The sequence below is a fragment of the Barbus barbus genome, assembly GCF_936440315.1.
Source record: "Barbus barbus genome assembly, chromosome: 24".
In the NCBI taxonomy this organism is placed as follows: domain Eukaryota; kingdom Metazoa; phylum Chordata; class Actinopteri; order Cypriniformes; family Cyprinidae; genus Barbus; species Barbus barbus.
Genome location: NC_136752.1, coordinates 17,240,274 through 17,259,224, shown reverse-complemented (window position 1 = coordinate 17,259,224; position 18,951 = coordinate 17,240,274). Strand labels below are relative to the sequence as shown.

Genomic DNA, 18,951 nt, shown 5'->3' with positions numbered 1-18,951 from the left:
CAACAGTCACAATCACAGGTCACACACAAATTGATCAAAAAACAAGAAAATGACAACAGCTGTATATGTAGCAATTTCTTTTTTCAGCCACTTGGTGGTGATCGAGACAATGAAACTGCAAATCCATTTAGCTGGTGAGACGAACTGTGGGTTGCACCAGCATATGTCTAAAAGCCAGTACTGCTTTACATAATAATAAACATGAAAACAAAGGGAAATGGAAGTGCTCATTATTATTTAGGATGTATGAGGTGCTATAATATCACCAAAAAATAAAATTCCAGTTGCATTTCCAAAAAAGTACCACAACAAAACTAAAGAATTTTAACCACTTTTTTTTTTTTTTTTTTTTGGCAGTAATAAGAAAAAAGTAATCAAATATTTTGTCAATCCAGTGTGTGTTAGCTAAAAGCAAACGATTGTACATACATTGGCTAAACTCTGCACCTATAGGTAACAGAATAAAGACTGCATAAGAGCAATTATTCAGTTTTATTTCTGGTTCTATTTTGCTCCCATGTACAATAAAGGCGGTATTAGTTTCTAAGTGAAGCAGACTTTGCATTTCATGTCTGAGTGAACTGTGAAGCTGTGACATCTGCTCAAAGAGAGTGTCATTTACACTTTACTGACTCCTAATGCACAGCTGCCTTCTCAAGAGAATGAGGTACAACGTAATATCTCACAGGCAGTGTCTTTATATGTAAAAATAAGAGTGAATAGATAATTCCACGTACAGTTTGATGAGAGTTCTGTAAGGATGCTGTCTCTAAACAACAATGGAAACTAACTCTGCCATCTGTTTTCAATATGAAGTTTTCATGATCATTTATTTAAACATGAACATAGCTTATAATGAATACCAACTAAGACTTAGATCTAAAGATATGTTTTATAAAAATATGTTTATTCTGAGGGTTTAATTCTGCTCTCAGAAACTGGATCATGCATTGTAAATGGACTACATGAGAGATGTTTGTTTAAATCATGGCGTTCCTGTTGTAAGAACTCCTCTGTAAAGGATGACCTAACAGGAGCTCCTTCTCTTGAACAAGACTGTCTAGCAGCTCCTGCTGCCGGTGGTTATGGTAAACCTTTAGGAAGGCGAGTACTGTTAGACCCAACCAGCATAACCAGGCTGACCACAGGCCAAACTGTGAAACAAATAACATATTTACATATTAATACCACACAGAGATTATGTTCTAGATGAAATATATACTGGAAAATCTCTGCTTGTGAATGTAGGTTTGTGGAGTGTAGGAATGTAGGAGTGTTTACCTGTGCAATGGCAAACTGGTCATAAAAGGAGTTGTTGTCAACACCAAGCTCTAAATCTGTGTCTTGTAGATCCTCACAGCTGCCAAATGAAATAAAGCCAATTTAAAGCAACCATTTTACCTTGAAATATCAAAATCATTGTGATGGAATGCAGACTTCTAATAAGATGAATGGCTTCTGTTATTTTTCCCACACTCTAAAAAAAATATGTAAAAATAGGGCACAATATACTGTATAATTTGAAGGAATTTTGAGTATTTTGAATTTCACACTTCATTGCATTGTGTTTTCGAGTTAACAGAAATGTCCGTAAAATTAATGGATAATATTGTGTGTAATGAGCTGTCAGTACTTTTTCTGTGATTTTACAGATTTCTTTTTTTACAGTGCAAATATCTGTTCTGGGAGTATATCGCTGCATTTGCAACGGGATAAATGGTAAGGGTCATTTTTTAGTTTTACAACTGGCCACTTAAAAAGGGCCTTTGAGGATTTTGAAGGGCACAACTGATAGACACTTTGCTAGGGGGCTCCAAATTTGCAGTACAAAAACCTACATACAGTTGCCTTAAAGCAAAAGTAAATTAAAAGTGACTAAATTTTGAAAAATTTACAATGGCGGAGAATAAATTTTAGAGCCAATTTGATTTGATTTTAATTTTTTTGTCAAATACATTAACGAATTGCATCATTACTATTATTAATGTCTTGATTATATTACTATAAGCATAAAAAATGTAACAAAAGCAATATGATATCATGCATGAGTGTTATTCAGTGCATGCGATGCAGTGCAGCACTCTTGTGTGATATTGCTTGATTCTAACTGATTTAAAATGGTTTAAAACAGTTTACCTGCTGGGCATGGCCCCATTTTCAGTGACAGCATCACACCATGCACTGAAGCCAACACTGGAGATGGTACCAGCCACAAACACCACAAATACAGCCAACAGGCACAGGAGCAGATTCAAGAAGGCATGGAAAAGAGAGCTGCAAGAGATGTAAAGACATAAAACAAACGTGTATGATAACATCATTTACTGATTGTGGTGCTTTAATATGCAATGAGGGGTTGCCTACTCGTCGTGGCCTTTGCAGAGGAAGAAAAAGGTCCGCCACGCTTGTACAGCGGACAGGATGAGAGACACGATGCCCACGAAAGTGATGAAGCGGCAGGATGACTCTGGTCCCCATTCCTCAACTATAAAGCGCTGTTTCCCCATCGTCATGTTCTCATTCTGCCACATTCCCTCAGTAAACAGCAGGCATTTCCCCTGGAAGTCATCGCTGTTTTCAGAGAGCGGCACAACGGCGATGAAACCGAAAAGAAATGCTAAAAAATAAAGGATGCACTGGCCAAAGAGAAAATTATCGACGGCCATCGTTCCGGCGACTGCATTTGGCTACTGCGCATGACGGGGAATGTTCAACTATGTCTGCATCATGTTATTGGACGACTACTAAAATGTCACCACTGCATGCACAGCATCTTTAAACATTTTGTACGTTTTGACTGCAATGATAGCATCGTTACGTAAATTGCTGAAAATATTTAAATAGCCTATTAACAAAATAAATTATATTTAGATATGAAAGAGTAAATATTGTACAAAAAAATCTCATTCTGTAAAAGAGAACTATAAAATATTCAGTTCAGTATAGTGGATGTCTTATTGAACATGTTTTTACATGAATGTAAAAAAAAAAAAAAATTCATAGACATTCAGGTAAAAAAATTAAACTAAAAATTACCTGTCGTCAGAGAGATTACATCATTCTCACGTTCTGCGATTTCATTTGATCGTTTTGCAAATCGTCCAAGTTTTCTACATAACTATTGCTGTATATGCCAAAAAAAAAATCTAAACAAAATTGTCCAGTACTGTCAAATTACAGAGTGAAAATAAATCTGTTTGAGGATTCTTGGTTCCTCTAAAGGTTTCTCCCTCACATCGAAACATCTTAGGGAGTTGTGCTTGAACCCATGTAGGCTATATGATTTGTCCAAGTACATGTTTTGGGTCGGTGGGGTTTATTTTACACATAATAAATACATATTTTATTACTTGTTATTGAAAGCATGGGGGGGGTGTTATTTGCTTGGGATTGGCCCAGATGGCTTGGAAGTGTTCTGTTAAATCCTTAGGATAAATGGATTAGGTGGAGGTCACAGTGAGTCTGGACACAATTCACTCTAAACCGGCTCCTCACCTCCTCTGTGGTCCCTTACCTGAAATATATATATTTTTAAAAAGGGTACATGACAGCATCTACAATCAAAGTCCATGGATTACCAGTCCATATGCGACTATTTGAGATCTGGGCAGGTAAGTTGTTTTGAGGGGGTGGGGGTTGTGGGAATACAACTGAGAATGGCATTAAAGTATAATAGTGCCTAGATTAACATCTAATGTACTTTTGTAACATCTAATGTTAAAAAAAAATGCTATTTATAATGTTTTTTTGTGTGTTTACATGGAATACACTTCACATTTGACAAGCTGACAATGCCTTGGTTAATTACACCCTAAATTCATACTCATACTCAATATGTATTAAAACAATAAATAACTTAAAAAAAATATGAGCCACAGTAAGGTATAAATATTTTAACAAAGTAGGCCTAACTGACTAAATAATTGACATTTCTATAATTACTGAACTAAAATAAGCTTGCACATTCAACTCAGAAATAATCCTTCAGTAAATATCATTATGAATGAATGAATGAATGATGCATTTATATAGCGCATTTATTGTGTATTGCCGTACACCCAAAGCGCTTTACAATCATGTCGGGGTCTCTTATATTAATAGCCTATCATTATAGGCTATTAATATAGTATAGTATAGCAACACAAATATACAAATATATACAGTATATATTAAATTGTCGTTTTCATACATTGTAAACTATCCATGCATTTATTTTGTTATATTTTCATCTTGATTTCAGTACCTGTGCTATTATGAAGCTAAGGCCGTCATCCAGGAGTGTAAAAATACCTAACCTAAGCTGCTTATGTGGCGCTCTTGGCGTTCTCTCCTAGTTCCCTTCCCTCCTCCCTGTGGAACATGTTCCCTGTCTTCTCTCATTTACCCCGTACGTTATATCACCCTAAAATAAAATGAGCTTTACATCTGGACATAAAAAAATGTACCGCTGAGGCGGTAAAAGCAACATTTCTCATCGACAATGGCAGTCTTAAAAGTGACATTTACGAAGACAAACAGAGACAAACTGGCCCAGGTTTTATGGGTCCTGAACTGGGTGTCTGTGATAACTGGAGTCACACTCTTCAGCCTGGGCCTGTTCTTAAAAGTGGAGATTGTGAAGAGACGGGAGCTGATGTCAAAAGAGATCGTGTCAGTGCCAAACATGCTTATCTGTGTTGGCTTGACTGCCTGTGCGATCAACTTCCTGGGGGGAAAGATCTGCTATGACTGTGTGGACACAACTAAGTTCCTGCGATGGAAGCTGCTGATGCTGCCTTACATCATATGTACCTTTTTCTTTACATTTTGTATCCTCTTGGGAGCCCTGATGTGCTATAGCATGCGTAACGATCTGGAGGAGTCACTGTTTTGGGGCTTGCGTGATGCCATGCGCTACTATAAGGATACGGACATGCCAGGCCGCTGTTACATCAAGCGCACAATGGACATGCTGCAGATGCAGTTTCAGTGCTGTGGCAACGGAGGCTATCGAGACTGGTTTCACATTCAGTGGATTAGCAACCGCTACCTGGATATGACCGATAGCGAAGTTGTGGAGTAAGTCAATTTCTACCCACAATGCACTTTAATATTACGTGGTTAAAGGCATTGTTCACCCAACAATGAAAACTGCGCCATCATTTACTCACATCATGTCATTCCAAACCTGTATGATGTTCTGTCTTCTGTGGAACACAAAAGAGGATATTCTGAAGAATGTTTCAGTTGTCCATACAGTGAAAGTCAGCCGAGTTCAACATTTGAGATATTTTTTACCGTGTTCCACTAGAAAGAAAGCCATACAAGTTTGGAACTGAATAAATGATGACATAGTATTTATTTTGGGTACACCGTAAATAATTTTGACACACTGCAACAAAAGATGGAAATTACTGCCTTAAAACCATTTTTTATTTGGTGAAAATACTGCTGTTCTAATAATTTTGGCCACCACTGTAGGTTTATTATTAATACTGCAGTAAGTTCTTTAACGCATTCTACTCTTCTTCAGGCGAATGTGGAGTAATGTGGAGGGAAAGTATCTGATCGACGGAGTGCCGTTTAGCTGCTGTGGCCTCCATTCTCCTCGGCCCTGCATCCAGCATCAAATCACTAACAACTCAGCACACTATAATTATGACTACCAGAAGGAGGAGCTGAACCTGAACCGAAGGGGCTGCAGACAGGCCCTGCTGGATCACTACACACAGATAATGCAGTCCATTGGCTTAATCGTTCTCATCATTTGGCTCTTTGAGGTATGATATTGAGCCTGTTTTCTATTTTAATATATTTTTAAATGTAATTTATTCCTGTGATGGCAAGGCCAATTTTTCAGCAGCCATTACTCCAGTCTTCAATGTCACATGATCCTTCAGAAATTTAATATGCAGATTTATTATTATTATCAATGATGAAAACAGTTTTGCTACTTAATATTTTTGTGGAAACTGTGATGCACTGCCATTCAAAAGTTTAGGGTTGTTTTTTATTCATATTTTTAATCAGCAAGGATGTATAAAATCTATTTATCAATCTATCTATTATAATATTTTTTTTTCGGTATGGATTGGTCTCACAGTTCCAGTCAAATTCAAGGGTTTGCAGATATCTGCTGACAAACAGATGCAATTTTAACTGGTTTAATTAAAATAATGTCAGTTGAAAGAGATTTGAACCTGCAACCTCAGTCTTAAAGCAAGAAACACCCATAGCCTCTTGTTCCTCTAGGTATCAGTGTTGACAGGAGTGCGTTATCTTCAGACAGCCATGGAGAATGTGCTGAGGTTAGGAGACCCTGACTCGGAGTCTGACGGCTGGCTTCTGGAGAACAGCTTTGCGGACACTGCACGTTATAACTTCAACATCATCAAGAACCTGGGAAAGTGCTACCAGGTAGATGACGATCCCAACATAGATGTACCAAGCACCAGCCAGCAAGCACAAGAGAACGTGCCTGTAAAGCAAATCCCTGTGGCCAGGTAGTACAAGAGACATTGGATATTGAGACTTACCCCGCCATTCAACAATGGCAGCCTTGGAGAGGCAGCTCAAGCTCTGCATTGCAGCCTTTGACTTTACTTGATGCACACAAAGAGGAATGGAAGTATGGACTGAAACAGTAAACATAATGTGAAGGAGCTCTTAGCTAAAAGGCACTCCATTGAAATGTAATCCTTGTGCCATACAAAAGAAAAAGATAATGAAATGTGAAATGCATTTTAAGATGCTGGGGAACAGGACTGATTTGTAACACCGGTTAACACTGCTGTAAAGAAAGATGGTAATGGAAGACAAGCTTCCCTGTGCCTCTACCCTGTAATGAAGATTATTTTGTCCATCCTAAAAATATCTTAATGATAAACACATTTCAAGTTAATCTGAAAAGGGTTCAATTATAGGCCTTTGTTTTATTACTAAGGAGCTATTACCATCCATAAAATGCCTTTTTCTCTTTCACTCACTTGTTTCATTGTAGGTCCATATTCAGTTTTCATACTAGTAAACCATATTGCTTTGGAGACTTGCAGTATCTGACAAGAATGAATTTGTACTTCATGGCTAATTTTTTTTTTCCAAATTTATTAATACTAACAGTGGCTTCTGAATGCATTATTGCATCACTACTGTTTTATATAAGCCTAAATTGTTTTACAATTTGTTAAACCTATTGTGTGTATTCTTTTAATTGTGACTTTATTTCTCACAATTGCTACTTTTTTCTTATATTTGGTGACTATTCAAGGCAAAATGTTTTGTCAGTTTTTATCAGGCATTTCTCATATGCAAAAATAAAGTCAGACATCTGAGAAATTAATTAAAATGCAGAGATTTTATTTGTTTTATGATTCAACTCTGATTTTTTACCACTTGATAAAAATGTTTTTGGCGACAAGAGGGGTCCTCCAAAAAGGCTGGTCACACGGGGCTGGGGCCTTATTGTGTTTTTGCCATTAGATTATATTTTTCTGCTGTATTTATCAGCATGTATTAAAACAACTAGGCTTATTTTTTATTATATTTCAGAAGTGAATAGCCTACATTTGAGAGGGAAAAAAAGATGTGACATTGATTCAAATCTACAGCGTTTAAAGTTTGTTCTTGTTATGTTTTGTAAGCCCTTCAAGGCAAGCCAAAGCATGCTTAACTTTTGTGCACAAGAAGTGCTCCAAACCAAATCCCCTGAACTAAAGAGATTGTTCTGCACTTATCTTGGAGTCCGTCACCGAGACACCCATCCGATTAACAGCGTCGTCTCCACCTTGGATTAAAAACGTCTTAGGTTACTTGTGTAACCCTAGTTCCTCGAGGGAACGAGACGCTGCGTCAACGACGCTTTGGGGAACGCCAATAGCGTAACCGGCTCTGAATACCAATCAAATCTGTCCAGAAATGGGAAGGGATGTCACGGGCGAGGTGACGTAATGACCAGCTGGTACAAAAGCACGTGCGGTGAAACCGGCATCAGCTTATAGAATGAAGCAAGCGCTGGCAGGGATGCCGGAAGTGTGGCTCCGTGACGCAGCGTCTCGTTCCCTCGAGGAACTAGGGTTACACAAGTAACCTAAGACGTTCCTCTTCAGGAACTCGAGCTGCGTCAACGACGCTTTGGGGAACGAGATACCAACGGCTCCAGACTTCCGCACCCCTGCCCTGTGTGTCCAAAAGAGGCGCACAGCTAGGGCAAGAGAACGGAAGAGACTGGAGTGGCTCACATGTCCAGGCCAAGGATCTGACTAAGGTCAGAGGCGTGGACCAACCCGCAGCGTTGCAGATGTCCTGAATAGGAACAACTGCGAGAAAGGCCTTGGAGGCCGCCACACTCCTAGTGGAATGAGCCCTGACTCCCATCGGCGAGGGGAGGTCAGAAGACTCATAAGCCATGTGAATGGCATCCACAATCCACCGACTGAGGGTCTGCTTGGAAGCAGGCAGACCCCTCTTAGAAGGACCGTAGCACACTAGCAACTGGTCCGTCCTTCTCCACATGGCAGCTCTGTGGACGTGCTCGCACCTGGTCAGGCTCCCGAAAGGGAGGAGGACTAAGCCTCAGTGCACCACGGAGGAAACATGTAACTAGGGGTTGTGCGCCCACTGTCAATCCAGCAAGAGGGGTGTGGTAAGCAGAAATTGCCGCCACATAGACCTTCAAGGTGGAGTGGGCTAACCCTGCGGAGAGTCGAGCCTGCAGGAACTCCAGCACTGTACCTACTGGGCAGTTAACTGGGTCGAGCTGGCGATCTCCGCACCATGAAGTGAAGAGTCTCCACTTCAGGGCATACAGTTTCCTCGTAGAGGGAGCTCTGGATTGGAGAATGGTCTCAACAACCTCGGTTGAGAGACCAGAGGCTATCAGCTGTGCCCCCTCAGGGGCCACACCCACAGCTTCTATAACTCCAGGCAGGGGTGCACAAGGGTGCCTCCTGCCTGTGAGAGGAGATCCCTCCTGACTGGAATCTCCCAGGGAGAGCCGTCAAGGAGGAAAATCAGGTCCGAGAACCATACTCGGCCCGGCCAGAACGGGGCTACCAATAGCTGCCGGTGTCCGTCCCGGCGCACTCTCTCCAGAACTCCGGGGAGCAGAGCAATCGGGGGAAAGGCATAAAGACGAAGCCTCGGCCACGTCTGTACCACAGCATCCAGCCCCTCGGAGCTGGATGACGTAGAGAGTACCAGAGGGGACATTGCGCTGCCCGAGTAGCGAAGAGGTCCACCTGGGCCTGGCCAAACACTCTCTAGATCTGCTTCCCCACCTCGGTGTGAAGCATTCCCGGATAACAGCCCCTGCCTCGACAGGGTGTCGGCTCCCCATGAGGTACTAACTCAGATGCTCAGAAGGGAGCGGCATGCTCAAGGTGACCCTCTAAGTTGAGGGGAGCAATGCTAGCTCTACCAAGGCAGATCTCTGGAGAGCGGAGCACTTAACTCTCTGCATGAGAGGGAGCTCAAGACACTCAGAAGGGAGCGGCATGCTCAAAGGTGACCCTCAAAGTTGAGGGGAGCAATGCCAGCTCGACCAACCAGGAGAGCTAGGCCTCATAGCCCACACAAGGATCTGGTGTGCCGCCTGTACAGGGGGCGCGAACCGCAGACCTCCTTGGTGGTTGCTATAAGAGACCACCGATGTGTTGTCGCTTGCGAACTAACACATGGCAACCTCTTAGGTCTAGGAGAAGTACTGAAATACGGCCAGCATCTCGAGCCTGTTGATGTGCCAGGCGAGATGATGACCCCTCCACCGACCGTGGGCAGGGTGGCCACTCATGACCGCTCCCCAACCGGTGAGGGATGCGTCCGTCGCTAGCATACGCGGCGACAAGGAGCTTCCAACACCAGGCCCTGGGACAAGAACCAAGGTTGTCTCCACATGTCCAAGGCACGTAGGCACCGCCGCGTGACCTTGATCATGCGAAGCGGGTTTCCCCTCGGGGAGAACCCCTTGGTCTTGAGTCACCACTGTAGGGGTCTCATGTACAGCAGGCCAAAAGGTATCCCGTTGGACGCAGCTGCCACCAGACCCAGCAGTATCTAAACCGCTTGACAGTGAGTGACTGGCCTTCTTTCACCCTCCTGACTTTCGTGAGGATTGACTCGATCCGAGCAGGAGACATACGTGCCTGCACCGTGGTCAAATCCCCACCACCCCCAGATAAGTGGTTCTCTGTAATGGAGAACGCACACTTTCCTTGGGGTTCAGTCTTAACCCCAACACTTTTAAGTGAGCGAGAACAACACCTCAATGTTGAGCCGCCCTCCGCTCTGATAGAGCAAGAATCAACCAAAGGCCGATGTAATTGAGTATGCGGGCGCCCCGTAGCTAACGTGGCGCCCACACACTCGTAAAAGTGTGGGGTGAGAGTGCTAGGCCGAAGGGAAGTACCCGATATTGGTAAGCTTTTGCCCCCAAAAGCAAACCTCAGGAACTTCCTGTGAGTGGGAAGGACGGAGACATGGAAGTATGCGTCTTTTAGATCTACGTGTCAAACCAGTCCTCGGACTTGATCTGAGATACTTACCTGCTATCAGACCAGTCCTCGGACTTGATCTGAGTACTTACCTGAGCATCTTGAACTTCAGTCTTGCAGACTGAGCGGTTCAATTGATGCAGATCTAAAAAAGGGACGCAAACCTCCATCCTCCTTGGAACTATGAAGTACCGGCTGTAGTACCCGGACTCTCTTCGGAAGGAAGACCCACCTCGATGGTATCTTTCCTTAAGAGAGTATCTACCTCTTGTTCCATTACCAGAGCCTGCTCGGGGCCCACAACGTGGAATTCACCCCATTGAATTGAGGCGGACGAGAATCAAACTGGATTCTGTAGCCTCTCTCTACAGTGCGCAGGACCCATCGAGACACATTTGGCAGTAGTATCCACGCTGCAAAATAGTCTACTAAGGGAACCAGTCTCTCGAGACTGGCCTCTGGTGTAACCCGGAGCGGCTAGTTCGGTGCCCTGAAGCGGAACCCCGGCAGGGAACGGCCGAACTAGCTGCTCCAGAGACCCCCGAAGGGGTGGCGAGCATCTCAGCTCCGCTACGATACCGGGCGGAAGAGACTGAGATATGCGCTCGCTGGAGACCGCTGCGCCCTGAAGCACCATAGGTGGCAGGGTTGGCAGAACGATCTCCTGAGGGCGCTGGGGGGAGTGACGATCGCCGTGCGATCGTCGCTCTACCGCAGCGGGGGCTACCCTCATAAGCCCTGATCCCACTCACATCAGGGCTTCTTGGCCGAAGACGTCTTCGCCTGCTTGGCTGGGAGGTCTTTGACCGCGCACCCTTCTTACCGCCCCAATCCGCTCCTGCGGGGGCACGCTTGCCTATACGAGGAGCCAGCACGCGGCAGGGGCTGCTCTCGCCCAGCAGCCCCATGAGCTAGAGAGCGGCGAGGGAGAAACCGCTGGAACTCCGCCACCTGCCTCCTGAACCAAAAAAGGCCAGGCGGCAAAGTGGGGCGTCCAGAAGGAAGGCCCTGTCACGATTGCTTACCATAAATCCGACAGGGTCCACCAAAGATGCCTCTCCGCCGCCACCAGGGCTGCCATAGATCGCCTTGACGGTCTCCCTGGCGGCGCGGAGAGACAAATCAACGGTTTTGCGGAGCACACCGATGTGCTCCGCATTAATCCCCCGCCCTCATCCAACTCCTTGAGCAGGTCAGCCTGGCATGCCACCATGATGTGCAAACATAAGCCAGACCGACCTGCTGACGCGTACCCTTTGCCTTCAGAGACGACGCAGCGTCAGGGGACAGATAGCTCGCAAGCGTCTGTTCCACCCGCGGCATCGCTCTGTAACCGCGCTCACTCGTCCCCATGACACTACCGAAATAACAGAATGAGGGGACGAAGAGGCGGGCCGAAATATTTTCCCTACAACCTCGACACCTCAGTGTGGAGGTCGGGGAAAAAAAAAAGGGCAGGCTCAGATGTGGAGGTGAGTCTGAAACCGCAGAGAACGCAGTATAACCCTCTCTGCGGTTCGACAAAACACTCCACAGGCTCCTCATATGGGACGACAGAGTGGGTGCAACATGCTCGACGCCTCCCATGTCAACCTCCTCGGAGGAAGACGCGAGAAGCGCCGATGCTGCTGCCCGAGGGGAAGAAACCGCCACGCGTGCTTCCGGACTCGGGGAGCGGTCGCGGGATCCGGCAGGTGCGGATGGAGAAAGAGCTCGCTCGTCTCCGATCCCTCTGCCAGATCCCGTTGCGAACCCCACGAACGCCGTCTCCGCTCCGCCTTAGCGGAAGCGGGTCAGTGCCGCGGGGAACGCTAGTGAAAGAGCCCTCTCCGGAGAAAAGAGCCTTTCGGGAGCGAAGCACACGCAGAGGAAAACCCTCGCAGTGCGGACAATCAGCCCCCTCGAGGGCTGCCTCCGCATGCCTCGCTCCCAAGCAAAGCACACACAGACTGTGTGTATCCTCCGTACACAAACAGCGTTTTGCACGGAGGAACACACAGCCCGTATTGCGCCTCACTCCTCTCCCCACTTCGCTTTGACATGTTTTACAAACAGACAGACAACGGTAAATAGGACTCACCAGTCACAGAGCGCTTCGCTGAATGACAAAAAGCTGATGCCGGTTTCACCGCACGTGCTTTTGTACCAGCTGGTCATTACGTCACCTCGCCCGTGACATCCCTTCCCATTTCTGGACAGATTTGATTGGTATTCAGAGCCGGTTACGCTATTGGCGTTCCCCAAAGCGTCGTTGACGCAGCTCGAGTTCCTGAAGAGGAACAAATAGACTCTACCAACTGCTAGAGTAGTAGTACGTATTGGCGACGTTGTCACGTGGTACATGTTACTTTTCTCAGCGCTGGTAAGGAAAAACAGGATTGACGCAGGATTGACCAAACACGTTCACATTTTATTCAAACTTTTTAAGATTTCAGTTTACATCACCTACAGCTTTTAATATTCATTACATTTTGCAAAATAATTATGTATATATCCTGCCAGTCATCTGATATGTAGCATAAGGACAACACAATAATTAGTAGTGTTATTATTATTATTATTATTATTCGTAAACACTATAACACAAAGCAAAAATAAATATTACGGAAATAAAGTATGCAAAATCAAAATATCCGTACAACGCACTGTTGTTTTTTTGTATGCCATACATATGTAAACTGCGTACCTCATCAAGAATGGCAGAGGGCGGGTGTTGCGTAATCTCCGTACGTACGGTTTGTTTTTGATGGAGACATCATGTGAACGGTTGGTTTAGTCGATTTAATTACTTTGTGTTTGCAGTGAAGGGTTTTGAAACATTCCTGTCTGTACTCGTTTAACAAGGACATCAGGCACTGACGTCGAATCAGAAATTTGTAAGTAGTTTGGCTTCCACCGTATATTTTGCTATATTTCTGCTTAAATCTCCGTGCATGTTTGTAGTAGCTAAAGCACATGAATTCGAACACTGTATTGAATTATTTAGCATTTCTGTTATGTTTGATGACAATGTCCCTGTGTGCTGGCGCAGTCTGTATGCGAAAGAAACCTTAAAGTATCACTGTCAACACCCTGTTCGTCAGCTTTATATCCCCAAATCCTTTATATCCCAATTCAAACGACGCCTTTTTTGTTTTGTTTAGCTGTTATTTCTGGCTGTGATGAGAATGACAGACTGATTATTACTCTTCGACAGTCATTACGTAACGTTCTGCATTCCAAGCAAGCTTTGCCATTTGGTTTTTGCAAACTATATAAAAATATCTCTTAGTATTTGTGATTTTTATAAGGAAAGGACCATGAACAAAGACATAACGGATACAAATAAACCAATCATTTGCAAATCGTTTTATTTGTTTACAGCTATGACCTGTCAAAAGTTCAAAGATCTGAATCATGCTTATGGATTAGCTCTTTATCAATGACAGTTATGTGTTTTCCATTGTGGGCTTTCATATACTACATTTAGTTATTAATAATAATTATGTCTTGTCCCTTATAAAGCTTATTGTATCACATTCGATAGGCTAGATACATTTCTAAGGCATTTCAATGATCAGCATGGTTATAGCTTTTCTGAAAAAGAAATGTTGTGCACAATATTCGACATGCCTTCTCCACACTGATTGATAGTTCACACATTTTTAGCAAGTAAAGGGCATTTTAGTATAATTCTTTTAACTAATATAGTTCAGGCTTTTGAGGAACATTTGTAAATCTCTCGATCATTGCATTGAATTCAATGTTTTATCCTCAAATAATAATATATAAATGTAGTTTATGTAAGCAGTCAGCATATGTTTACTGACATTACATGCTTATCAAAATTTGATCTTACTTTTTGGCCATATGAATATCATCTGCACCAAACCACTTTTTTTTTTTTGCAATAAAATTAATGAAATTTATGTTTTTGTTCTCAAGTGTGAGCTCCATATTCTCACTTTATCATACTGAATGAACCATAAAAGTCTGATGTATTAAAGATGATACAATATATATATATAACACATCTGCTTTCTTTTTTTTTCTTTTTTTTATAATTTGGTTTATATTTTGTTGAAAGGTTAAATACACTATTTTACATGTCAGGCTTTATATAATATAGCTATATTTGGTTCATGATAATAAATAAAATATGCACGTAAATGTTTTTCACCAGAGCATCATGAAGATCGGCATCTTCTCCCTCTTAGTCAGAGCAACTCTCCTTGCTGTGTCTGTTCTTGGGCAAACCACAGATGTTGACGAGCTTGCCAATAAGAATGCCGACTTTGCTACTCGGTTGTACAGCAAGATTGCTAGCTCAAATGATGATAATGTAGCCGTTTCAACCCTCGGCACCACCTTGGCCTTAGCCGCGTTAGCAGCTGGAGCTCGTGGGGCTACTCGCACGGAGCTCCTACAGGGTATAGTTGTGGCCTCCATGGAGAAAGATGGAGAGCCAGAACGGATTCAGACCCTACTCAAGGAGCTGAGGGAGACCACTGCTCAAATCCAGGCCACTGGCCTCTTCATGAAGCAGGACATCAAGGCAGATGACGGCTTCAGCAACCAGGTTAAGCAGTTTTATAATGCAGATGTTCAAAATGTGAATTTTGCCAATGGACAGCAGGCCAAAGAGAGCATCGATGAATACGTAAGAGGCCGAACAGGGGACAAGGTCAAAGATGTGGTGGAGAACGTAGATCCACAAAGCATGGCGATGTTAATCAGTGCGGCTTCTTTCACAGGTGAGGAGAAAAAAGTAAATAAAGTCATAATTAATATTAGTAGTAGTTGCTATTACTGTTATATATTACCATATTTTGTTTTCTAATATATGTTAATATCTTATATGTAAGGGATAATGTATACTATCCTGCTTGTTATATGGCTATTTACCAAATATATGAATATAAAGGTATAAAATATTGATCCGAGTTTAAATTTTACCTGTCCGCTAAGAAAAATAGTACATTACAATGTACAAAACAGTTAGTCTATCCACAAGATGAACATCTGACCACTAAATGCCACAATTGATCAATCAGAATCAGGTATTCCAGAGGGGCGTGTAATAAGTTTAAAAAAAAAAGTGAATGTGAAAAGATGATCTCTTGGTCTTTAACAGGTCAGTGGCTGCAACCCTTCAACGTTACCTTCACCCAAGAGGAGCGTTTCTATGTGAACAAGTATAAGATTGTGCAAGTGCCCATGATGCTCCGTTCAGGCAAATACTACTTGGCCTATGACCCCAAGTTAAAGGTTGGCATTCTGAAACTGCCCTGTGAGGAGGGCATTGCCATGCTTGTCCTCCTTCCAGATGAAGATGTGGACTACACCTACGTTGATGAATCCATGACTGGTCAAGTGTTTCGTGGATGGGTTGAAAAGCTGAAAAAGACGTGAGTCATGTAAACAGTCTCTCACATTTTCACAAATCAATGTGTGTGTGTGTGTTTTTTTTTTTTTTTTTAAATGGCTCAAATCTCCATCAAACTCATGCTGAGCAGCCGTGAGCAATCATATGACATACTTGAAACAGTTTGTAGTTACCCTGTAGAAACATGCCATTTCAAGACACATTTCTGTTGATATCGAAAGATCAGTTTTGTCTCTGTCCTCAGGAAGCTGGAGATTCAGTTGCCCAGATTTTCATTGAAGCGGTCCAACTCACTAAGTATGAGTCTGCCCAGCCTGGGCATTAAAGAGATCTTTGGGAGTACTGCAGATCTCTCTGGAATCAGCAGCGATGAAGGCCTGAAGCTGTCAGAGGTGTGTGATCTTTTCAACAATACAAGGAAACTGTCGAAGATTTTCATGTTAATGCATTTTTCATGTCTACCAGTTACATGCACCATGATTTTAACAAGTATTTTCATAACATTGATGTGTTTGTGTGTATATATTATACACTGTACATTGTTGTTTAAAAATTGGGGTTAGGCTATATGATTATTTTTTATTTTTATTTTTTTATGTTTTTGAAAGACGTTTCTATGGAAGCCCGTTTCCGCCAATGAATAAAAACTAAAACAAGGTAATTGCGACTTTTTATCTCACAATTCAGACTTTTTTTCTCGCAATTCTGAGATATAAACTCGCAATTCTGACTTTTTTTCTCGCAATTCTGAGATATAAACAATCGCAATTCTGACTTTTTTTCTCGCAATTCTGACTTTTTTTCTCGCAATTCTGAGATATAAACAATCGCAATTCTGACTTTTTTTCTCGCAATTCTGACTTTTTTTCCTCATAATTCTGACTTTTTTTCTCTCAATTGCGAGTTTATATCTCACAACTCTGACTTTCTCGCACCATTAAACCACTCTCCGTGTAAGGCTTTGCAGTGCTTTGTTCAATTTGCTATAGATGAACTATATATTGAACTAGATGAATGTTGCGTCTGAATATGATTTTTGAACAAACATAAAAATGACTCATTATTCTTTATTTCTGTGTTTTGCGCTCGCGGTTGGACAGTATACCATTACCGCCGGGCAGGGCGCGCACAGCTTTCAGACACAACATTCTTCATTTCTTTATAGTTCTGAGTTTGAGGCAGCTTCTATCGCGTTATTTTAATAACAGCTGTCAAGTAAAGAGTGCATTATTGTAACACTATTATTGATAGCTCATCGGCAGCTTTATTTCCAGAAATCCCTTTATGTGCTGGTACAGCAGAATCCGACTGTCCTTCAAGAGCATAATACTTCATTCATACTTCATTTATACTGCAAAGTTTAGCATCAACCCAAATACACACGGTTCAGCTATAAATCTGAATAAAAAACAACAACAACAGTGTTTTTGAGCAGGGTTGGAACTAAATTCTGCAGGGCTGTGGTCCTCAAGCAACTGAATTTTGCACCCCTGAATTAGATGGCATTTATCTGGAATATAGGCTTCCTGTGTTTGGACATTTTCATAAACGTTTTCCTGAATATGCTTCTAAGAATTTACACTAGTTTACAGCCAGAACTGCAACCAGAACGAAACCAACTTATATTATTATTGTCTATAGCAATGATAATTTAATCACAGAAGTATGTATATTATATAGGCCTGTAGCCTATATGAAGAGTTCAGATGCAAAAGCCTCTAAGTGCCATCTGAAATTTTCTTCTAAAATGAGCATTTTTCTCAGGTACAGGTTCTTTTCATTGTCATTAAAGTGAAATAACTGAACATAAACGAAAAATGCAAATTTTAGAAGAAAATTTCAGATGGCATTTAAGCTTTTGCATCTGAATTCTTCATATATAATTGACTAAATAATAATAATAATTAAAAAACTTATTTAAAAATAATGAATCCTTAATTTATTTATAATTTTCATCGGGGATGTCTTGCTTGGTCGATATCTTACAACATTAAATACAGGAGATAAGATAATTCTATAGCAAGAACATAGAGATGAAAGCGCGCTTTATGCGAGAGTGAAGGAAATCCACCTGCGTGCATTCATATATATCCACTCTCGTGTTACAATAATACACTCTTTACTTGACAGCTGTTATTAAAATAACGCGATAGAAGCTGCCTCAAACTCAGAACTATAAAGAAATGAAGAATGTTGTGTCTGAAAGCTGTGCGCGCCCTGCCCGGCGGTAATGGTATACTGTCCAACCGCGAGCGCAAAACACGGAAATAAAGAATAATGAGTCATTTTTATGTTTGTTCAAAAATCATATTCAGACGCAACATTCATCTAGTTCAATATATAGTTCATCTATAGCAAATTGAACAAAGCACTGCAAAGCCTTACACGGAGAGTGGTTTAGGAAAAAGTTTATATCTCAGAATTCTGAGAAAAAAAGTCAAAATTGCGAGTTTATATCTCAGAATTCGGAGAAAAAAAGTCAGAATTGCGAGTTTATATCTCAGAATTCGGAGAAAAAAAGTCAGAATTGCGAGTTTATATCTCAGAATTCGGAGAAAAAAAGTCAAAATTGCGAGTTTATATCTCAGAATTGCGAGTTTATATCTCAGAATTGCAAGTTTATATCTCAGAATTCGGAGAAAAAAAGTCAGAATTGCGAGTTTATATCTCAGAATTCAGAGAAAAAAAGTCAGAATTGCGAGTTTATATCTCAGAATTGCAAGAAACAAAGTCAGAATTGCGAGTTTATATCTCAGAATTCTGAGAAAAAAAGTCAGAATTGCGAGTTTATATCTCAGAATTGCAAGAAAAAAAGTCAGAATTGCGAGTTTACCTTGTTTTATTTTTTATTAATTGGCGGAAATGGGCTTCCATACGTTTCTTATTCTCACCAAGGCTGCATTAATTTAATCAATAAAAACAGTAATATTGCAAAATAATGTTACAAGTTATAAAAACAGTTACAGTATCTACTGGAATATTCTAAAATGTAATTTATTCCTGTGATGGCAAAGTTTAATTTTCAGCAGCCATTACATCAGTATTCAATGCCACACAATCCTTCAGAAATCATTCTAATATGCTGATTTCGTGCTCATGAATAAAATCTTCAAAAGAACA

The 18,951-nt window shown here is 41.8% G+C and overlaps 3 protein-coding genes across 5 annotated transcripts in view; 2 read left to right on the top strand and 1 right to left on the bottom strand.

The window, feature by feature from the left end:
• Positions 1 to 352: 352 nt before the first annotated feature.
• tmem179aa (transmembrane protein 179a-A) lies at positions 353 to 2,685 on the bottom strand. Its single transcript, XM_079375604.1, has 4 exons — positions 2,365 to 2,685; positions 2,137 to 2,274; positions 1,282 to 1,360; positions 353 to 1,154 (listed from the first exon to the last, which is right to left on the bottom strand). The coding sequence occupies exons 1-4, from the start codon at positions 2,664 to 2,666 to the stop codon at positions 981 to 983; spliced, it is 693 nt and encodes a 230-aa protein (XP_079231730.1). The 5' UTR covers positions 2,667 to 2,685; the 3' UTR covers positions 353 to 980.
• A 752-nt stretch (positions 2,686 to 3,437) lies between these two features.
• prph2lb (peripherin 2-like b) lies at positions 3,438 to 7,336 on the top strand. Of its 2 annotated transcripts, none has more exons than XM_079375898.1 (4): positions 3,438 to 3,611; positions 4,241 to 5,058; positions 5,513 to 5,759; positions 6,265 to 7,320. In XM_079375898.1, the coding sequence occupies exons 2-4, from the start codon at positions 4,481 to 4,483 to the stop codon at positions 6,484 to 6,486; spliced, it is 1,047 nt and encodes a 348-aa protein (XP_079232024.1). In that variant the 5' UTR covers positions 3,438 to 3,611; positions 4,241 to 4,480; the 3' UTR covers positions 6,487 to 7,320. The 2 variants fall into 2 exon arrangements, with proteins under 2 accessions (XP_079232024.1, XP_079232023.1); XM_079375897.1 differs by having other exon boundaries at positions 3,454 to 3,611; positions 6,232 to 7,336.
• Positions 7,337 to 12,719: 5,383 nt separating this feature from the next.
• Positions 12,720 to 18,951, top strand: part of serpina10a (serpin peptidase inhibitor, clade A (alpha-1 antiproteinase, antitrypsin), member 10a) — a 7,825-nt gene continuing 1,593 nt past the window's right edge. Inside the window, exons 1-5 of one of the 2 annotated variants that reach the window (XM_079375896.1) lie at positions 12,720 to 12,828; positions 13,269 to 13,342; positions 14,629 to 15,199; positions 15,580 to 15,853; positions 16,076 to 16,223. In XM_079375896.1, coding sequence (XP_079232022.1) covers positions 14,635 to 15,199; positions 15,580 to 15,853; positions 16,076 to 16,223 — 987 coding nt within the window. In that variant the 5' untranslated portion in view covers positions 12,720 to 12,828; positions 13,269 to 13,342; positions 14,629 to 14,634. Of the gene's footprint in view, positions 13,193 to 13,268; positions 13,343 to 14,628; positions 15,200 to 15,579; positions 15,854 to 16,075; positions 16,224 to 18,951 lie in introns of both variants that reach the window. The other variant, XM_079375895.1, reaches the window with a different exon arrangement.